The sequence below is a fragment of the Micropterus dolomieu genome, linkage group LG13, assembly GCF_021292245.1.
Source record: "Micropterus dolomieu isolate WLL.071019.BEF.003 ecotype Adirondacks linkage group LG13, ASM2129224v1, whole genome shotgun sequence".
NCBI classification, from domain to species: Eukaryota; Metazoa; Chordata; class Actinopteri; order Centrarchiformes; family Centrarchidae; genus Micropterus; species Micropterus dolomieu.
The window spans coordinates 7447482-7455616 of record NC_060162.1 but is presented as its reverse complement, the minus strand read 5'-3'; the positions used below and the strand labels follow the sequence as shown (position 1 = coordinate 7455616).

General features: G+C 37.9%; 1 protein-coding gene across 1 annotated transcript; it reads right to left on the bottom strand.

Moving 5' to 3' along the window:
- Positions 1-4316: 4316 nt before the first annotated feature.
- Positions 4317-8101, bottom strand: LOC123981476 (collagen alpha-1(V) chain-like). Its single transcript, XM_046066322.1, has 2 exons — positions 7107-8101; positions 4317-6890 (listed from the first exon to the last, which is right to left on the bottom strand). Exons 1-2 carry the CDS (start codon positions 7293-7295, stop codon positions 6744-6746), a joined length of 336 nt encoding a protein of 111 aa, XP_045922278.1. The 5' UTR covers positions 7296-8101; the 3' UTR covers positions 4317-6743.
- Positions 8102-8135: the final 34 nt, after the last annotated feature.

Here is an 8135-nt window from a genome sequence, read left to right as displayed (position 1 = left end):
ATGTCTTTGGGGACCCTCAGACTTTCCTACATCATCAGGAAAAAACTTTTAATTTGCCCATTACTTGACACTCCTGTCAGCATCAGAGCTGTTTAGTACTAATTAGCAAATGTAAGAATGCTAACATGTTAAACTAAGACACTGAACATGGTAAACATGGCTAAGATAAGCATTTTAATGTTATTTGTGAGCAGAGTAGCATACTAATGTTAGCATTTAGCTCAAAGCAGCCTCACAGAGCTGCTAGCGTGGCTGAAAACTTGTTTAGACTTTAATCTGTTTATATTTGCCTAGTTTTGAAACAGCATTTAGGCCTTTGTGTTGGGATTTTTTAACAGGCAATACTGAATAACAATGAGGGGAAACTGTGAGAAGGAATATATAAAATGAACTACAGAGTTCATGCATTTAAGTTTACATGTTTATTTATTTTTTTACATTTTTGATAACTTGGTCTGGGGCTGTAGTAGATTTTTACTGTTACACCTTGTGCATCATCCAGTTAGATCAGCTAAAGACTGAGGGCCTGCAGCTGTGCTGGTGGGTGGAGTCAATCATAAAAATGCAGACTGCTAGAGATGATTTTTTTTTTTTTTAAATGGGATGGTGAGGAGGCTTAAACTAAGCTTATTTTGGAGAGAAACAGCTATGTGTAATGCTTGGGTGGCCAGCCCTAATCACATTACAAAACCAACATCTTGAACTATAGCCACTCCTCAATCTCAAAGTCTATTAGAGTGGAAAAGCCTGTTATTAATATCCCAATATGACAGTTCCTGTGTTGTAACACTATCTCTCTCTCTCTCCCGCTATCTGATTAGTATGTAAGTAGGTCAGTGGTGCCGGGGCCTGGTTATGAATGGGCTCTGTTAGCTGAAGATCCACAGGCTCAAAGCAATTACACATTAACACAGGCTCCATCCCAAATTTCCCTTTTAACGTGTGTCGCTTGACCCTTCAGCTCCTCCATAACTAGCCCAGACCACACATTAACAGCACTCTCTAACATTTAATAATTAGACTTCCATGTACTGTATGAATGGCGTGAATGAATATATAATATAATAATTAAATAAGTTTACATCTTAACAATCAATCACAGAATAGAGGAAGCTAGATCAGTTATAAAATAACAATACAGTGCATATGAATTCTTTTGATTAGGATATGTCCTTTAACGCCCACATACAACAAAACTCACAGACCACCTTTTTTCACCTACGTTATATTGCAAAACTCAGGCAGATCCTGTCTCATAGTGATGCAGAAATACTAGTCCAAGCATTTGTTACTTCTGGATTACTGCAATTCCTTATTATTAGGCTGTCCGAATAAGTCTCTTAAGATTCTCCAGTTGATCGAGAATGTTGTGACACGTGTACAAGAGATCATATTTCACCCTTAATGGCTTCTCTCTGCACTGGTCCACTGTAAAATCCAGAATAGAATTTAAAATCATTCTCCTCACTTACAAAGCCCTTAATGGTTAGGCACCATCATATCTTAAGGAGCTCATCGTACCTTATTAAGCTATTACACTGCCCTCCCAGAATGCAGGGTTACTTGAGGTTCCTAGAGTCTCCTAAAGTAGAATGGGAGCCAGACCCTTCAGCTATCAAACTCCTCTCCCGCGGAATCAAGTCTCAGCTTTGGTTCGGGAAGCAGACACCCATCTACAAATTTAAGAGTAGACTTAAGACTTTGCTTTTTGTAAAAGCTTATATCTATGACTCGCTTGGGTGAGTGCTGAACCATCCCTTGGATATGCTGTTATGCACGACCTAGACTGCCAGAGACCTGCCATGATGCACTGAGCTCCTCTCTCCTCCCCTTCGTCTTCAATCTGTATGCATTCTTATCCCATTGTTGCGTGTTACTAACTCGACCTCTTACCACCTTACCTTCTTTTCTTATTACCTTCTGTAATGAATTGGTGGTGAATAAATAAAATTTAATTTAATTGAGCCTTCGCTAAGCCACGCCCCCCTTAGTTACTGTTGCTAAGTCTGACAAACTGTCGGACCTGTCAGGACTATTATCATGGTGTTGCCATAGTCTATTTACTGCACTCCCTGGAGAAATATTGTCTAATATTTGGAAAAAACGATCTCAGAAAGAAGCAGATAGTTTTGTAGTTGCATTGTGCAGGTTGAATTCAGGCTGTCAAACCACCATATTATTATTGACTATTGAGAAAGAGGACAATGATATTAAGGATCAACACTGCTGGGTAGGTCTCTATTCATTCTTTGATGGTAGAACAGCAGGGTTTTACAATGTTAAATTCAGTAGTAACAATCTAGAAACAATAGATAGCCAACATTTTCCTGGATTTGTTTTAGGTTTTGGAAATAAATCATACTTCTCCTTTCAACATCTCTGGGTAGTGACTTTAACTATTAAAAGTGCCCCAGGAACAGCTGCCATATCTTGGAAAAATACAGCAAAAAAAGTTAGAAAACAACTCATTTTACATTAAAATCAATGGAGCGCAGCCATGAAAGTGTTCGGACCTCCGTTAGAGAGAGTGATTGGCCAGCTGTGTATTCGGGGCGTGGCTTAGTAAAGGGTCAATTCAGGTTGGTGTCCTATTCTTCTGGGCTGTCTCAAAAAAGGTCTGCAGTAATCCCAGACAGTGACTCTCTTAGCTCCTGAATGAGCCAGTGTAGTCATTAAGTCTGTGGCACATATACACCAAACAACCTTTGTCATATTCTAAGTTCATCACTTCTTAGTGAGAATTGTACGGAGAACGAATGTGCGGGGACCATTTTATAAAATTTTATACTTTTTACTCCACTACATTTATTTGACAACTATAGCCAGTTGATAATTTACAAATTAAGATTTAACATAAAAAAAAAAACATGCTAAGATTGTAACATACATGTGCATGTTAGACATCGAAGCTAGTAACCGCTTAGAGAAAAAAAAGTGTTTGGGATCCTTGTCAAGCTCCTCAGGTGTCAGATTATCCAAAATTCACCATTAAGGACACACTTCACTGTTTGGTGATACAATGAATTGATAAAATGTCGTATGATTGCGTCATGCATATCACTAGGGCCAACCTGCTCAGGCTTACAAGATACCATTAATTCATACAAACCAATACATTACATTTGCCCCACTATAAATTTTCCATACTGCTTTGCTCCAAGCACATTTGCATGTCCCAGACCTCATCCTAAACCTCTCCCCATCCTGAATCTGCTCTTCTAAAATGTTTCACAAGCTTATTACACTTGGGTGCTGTTGTAGTCTTTTGACACATCACCTGTTGCCATAATTGGAGGGAGCTAAATCCCTACCTGCTATTTTTTTTTTCTCCCCATCCTCAACCCACTTTGATGCCCCACTTATCTCCACTGCACTGTAAGTAGTTCTGTGCTTAGATGAGGAATTAGCTTTTAGCTTTGGTTTCTGCTTTACTCACCCAGGATGCTGCCTCAGTAGAATCCATGCATTCTGATCGTCCTAAATCCATCCTGTAAACACTGCATTAAATATTGATCATGGTATCATGCACAACTTTTTATTTTTTGTTTTGCTGTGCTAGGCTTAATGTGCACTGTGGAAGGTTTTCTGCTAATGAGAAAATTGAAGTGCTGAAAGTCATCTTCACCACCACCGCTTTGATCAAAGCTTAGAGATTATAGATTATTGAAATTAGTGGTGCATGGTTGGGTTAAAAAGATGTTTATTTTAATGATCAGAGTAAGTTTTGCATGTAATGCACACAGTGGAGGAGTTATAATACATATATTTTATGGCTTATCATAATTTACTGCAGGCAGTGTAGAAGAATGAGCTGGAAGTGATAGAAATACATACATTAGTTGTCCAAAAATGATTCTTTAAGAAGTCTTTGTTGAGGCACCAGCAGGGAACATTCAATGGATGACTGCATGTCCAATCGAGATGCAGCCTAAGAACTTCTTTCTTGTTGAGTTTCTGTTGAGCAAGAATTATGTGACACTATTAAAACAGAAATTGTAGCGCAATTAATAGTAGCCTTACCTGATTTGCAGCTTAAACAGACATTTATTCATTAATTTTAAACCTAAATTCAACTTTCAGCACACATTCTCTCGTACACAGACACACACACATTGACCAGAGGTTGTTAACATGAACACAGGACGATCTATTTAAATGGATGTGGCCAAACGCATTCTGAAAGGCTCCATTAAAAGGAGTCATTTCCAGCTCATACGTTGTGTAAAAGAGCATGCGGTATATTAATAACCTTTTGACAATAACTTTTGTTTTCCTGTGTGCATGTAAAGAGGGGGCCTCTTACACTTACACTATGGTATCATTTAACATTTATTTTTTTATTTTAAATAATACAATAAATATACTACAAATGAACATTGGCTTTGGTAGAGTTACAAGTTCATCATTTTCTCTCCACTTCACAATTGTGGACATGACCATTGAAAAACTGATGTATCCTGATGAATAAAACGTGGACTGGAGATCATGTCACTCTACACAGTTATAACAACAAGAGAAAAAACTTTACAATTTCATGCATACAGATAGGTTTTAATGCTTCAAAAGACATACAAGAGTGGATGGCCACAGTAAACTTGAATTTATTGACATAAAAACCAATATAACTTCTATCCTCTTATCCTTACACAGGTTTGACAAGACTGTGAAAACAAACAAACAGATAAACGGAAATCTACAAAATAAAATAAAAATTAAACAAAAACAATGGCAGCATCACTGCTGGTTCTGGAAATGTACAAAAATTTGTTTGTCCTTTTTATTGAGAGCAAAGTGTTAAATTTAGGTGTACTGCATCACAACGACAAATAAAGCCAAAGATCTACAAGCAATATTGAGTTATCTTAATAGAAATGGTTCAAGTCACATATTTGAAGATAAAAAAAAGGAAACAAACCTATGTATGAAGGGCTGTAAAATTCTGTGGTAGATACTAGTGGTCATAAGCATAGAGAGTGCATAGTTTGAACAGAGCATAATTACAATAAGGGCAAAAATAGTAGACCAACAAGCAATTTTTGACACTGCATAATCAAACCCTTTCATCTTTCTAATTTGGTGGCCTGCTTCTCCTGTGATTAAATCAAGAAAAATACTTTTCAAGTTGTTTCCCATTAAAAAATAAAATATTTCAAACCACCATGGCCCTTAAAGCTAAATATATTCGTAAAAATCTTTGGTGGCAGCGTTTAGGGTTTCATACACCAAACTTTGGACCATATCCCTTAGGCCCAATCACCACATGTCCACTTCCCAACTCCATCAGTTTGATGTGGCACAGATGATCCAACAGCAAGAGCCATAATGCAGCGTCTTAGAGCAATGATACGCAAAGCCAACAGCACCATCTTAGTTTCCTCCTGTTATTCCAACATTTGGTACATGTTTCATATCTGTGCTGTCCGCTGAAGCAGGAGATAACATACCGCCGCCATGCTGCACTGATCTGTGAGTGGATATGTAGAGAAATGGCATGCAAACACCACAGCTGAACAAAAAACAAAACAAAATGGATGCAGCAAAGATCCACCTGCGTCAGACATGGTGGTCAAGAGAGTCAAGGGTGATGCTGGTGATGGAAATATTATCACCACAAATTTCCTTTCATTCAAACAACAAAAACTAGAAAAATACATAGCACCACAGAAGAAAGAAAATAGCACCTATGTTTTGATTTCTTTGTGTTTTCATTAAAATGTGACATCATCTCCCATTGCATAGTCAGATAGTTGAGTATAAAAAAACAGAAGCTGTTTATTAAGTTAATGATATTGCCACCAAGGTAGGTGTTCTGTTCAGAGGGCACAAAAGGAGGAATGTATTATTTTTGTTCGTTATGCAAATCAAACTGTCACATAATATCACAGAGCTTGTTTTTGTCTTTTATTTCCATTCTGTTTTTAAATTACAACAAGGTGTGCTCCACAACTGCAACAAGACAGGACTTCCCAAATTTTGTTTTGTTTTTCAATTTACAAGTCAAATTTCCTCACTTTCGATATATTTCTACAATTTAGATGTTATCCCCGTATCCATTGTCTCCTACCTCACAATTAATAAAGTCACATGCATGTTTTGAAGCCAGAAGCAATAAACATTACCAGGAACAATATACAGAATGTACTTACAAACATTAAAATTATTTATATATATTTATATATATAAGATCCATTCTAAGAGAATGGGGAGACAATTATGCACAAACAAAGCTCCTGTAGTGAATGAGCAAACAAACAGGCAAGTGGAAAAAAGCCAGGGAGATGAGGGAAAAACATGAGATCAGAACTGAAGAAAAGAAAAGGGCCAAATCAGATGGAGTCCATGGAAAATACTGCGAGCATCTGGACCGGCTGCAGCTCTCAGGGTCGCCTTCGTTGTTTGGGTCAAAAAAAAAAAAAAAACAGAGGCTAAATCAAGTGTGATGACATGGGGCTAGGGTTTTGTTACGCGCGAGTGTGTTGTGTAGGAGGCAGGACCTGACATCCAGTTTCAAAACTTGCATGTGATGGAGAAGGCACACTGAGGTTTCAAGGTTATTTTGTTTTCCTCTATTCCTATAGAATTTCACTGTATTCTCAACTTGATTTCATTTTACTCATACTTGTTGCTTTATGGAAAAAAGTAACTTTTTTACAAATAGAATTGTCCTATTCTTTTTCAAATGTTTTTTTTTTCTGAGAAAACAATTATATGCTTTTTTTTCTCCATTTGCTCAGTAAACAGTCTTAGCCCATGAAACAGACAGGGCCCACTTCGAATCCGAACTTCTGCGTGGAACCGCCAAAGTCGTTGAACATGATGTCCACAAATGGCACCTGTTCCACCTTTGGTGTGTTGATCTCAAGTACTGTCTTTTCATAGCCCTTTTTCAACTGTCGAAGAGAAGAGACACAGCAGGAGGGAGACTTAGTGTTAAAAGATATTCTTTAAAAATGAAAACATCACACAGTTTTGCAAGGCTCTTATTGAATGAGCCTCTACAAAAACAAGAGGAATATAATTTTCTGACAGCATTCATCAAAGGAGCACGCACACACACACACACACACACACACACACACACACACACACACATCTCTTTGACTTACTGCACAGCCATCGACCAGGGCGCGGATGTAGGGGTTGTTATCATAAGACATCTCCTCATCATTGGAGCCCAGGAAGCGGATGGCCTTGTCATAGTTATCCTGGTCCTGGTCGTGCCAGGCCACCGACTGGTAGCAGTTGTATGTCAGGTTCTGCTTGGCTGCCGCGCTCAGCAACCGCAAGAAGGTCATCTGGACCACGCCAATGGGGCTGCCCTCCGCATCCACGTAGGAGAGCTGCAAAAAGGAACACAGACGGGGTTGAGCATCAAAAACGTAACACCGGGAGAAGGGACCAGATTAAAGAATTAGTGGGCCGAGAAGAAGAACATCCTGAATATCCTAAAAAGATTTACTGAACCCAGTTTTATATCTATACTGTGCAGTCTTTTTTGTCTTTTGGGAGCCATTTTAATTTAATTTAAGACTAGTAATTTTCAGTCCTGTTTTCACTGCTGTGTTTCGGTGTCTAGAATGTGTTTCTCTTCTAATTCTTAGAAAACACAGGACCTCATATTGACCTGATCATTGAATGATAAGACTGGTTATTCTATTTTTTTTTCTTACCGTCAATAAATCCCATTAAAAGACCAATACCAACAATGTGTGAGTTTTTCTCTACTGCTATGCTTTCCAACTTACCTATCCTGCTAGTGGCACTCAGCGCCAAGCTCACTCATTCCTATTGTCACAAATATATAGTTCACATTTTTTAAAAGACTCATTTCCTAAAAAAACTGGATACTGGCAACTTCTAGCAAATGTTACTCACACAGGAGGGAAAAGGTGCATTCTTTGTTGGTTTTGGTCTTTTCATAGGGATTTGTTGACAATAAAAAAATATTGAATTTTACCCACCATATAAAGTACACGTTCTTAAACAATAGATCGGGTGATGATAGAGGAAGAGTGCTAAATATTTTCAAGATAAAATGCCTGAAAGCTGTACTAATGTGTGAGGCTTAATATGGAAAAATCTGCCTTCAAAATACAAAAAATAAGCATAACTAAACACCTAATTTAAGTCTTGAT

Excerpts from the sequence above, each read along its gene's own strand:
- LOC123981476 (XM_046066322.1), bottom strand. The coding sequence starts at position 7,295 with ATGACCTTCTTGCGGTTGCTGAGCGCGGCAGCCAAGCAGAACCTGACA. Across the intron at positions 6,891-7,106 it reads CCCTGGTCGATGGCTGTGCA|TTGAAAAAGGGCTATGAAAA; the intron begins GTAAGTCAAAGA and ends TCTCTTCGACAG.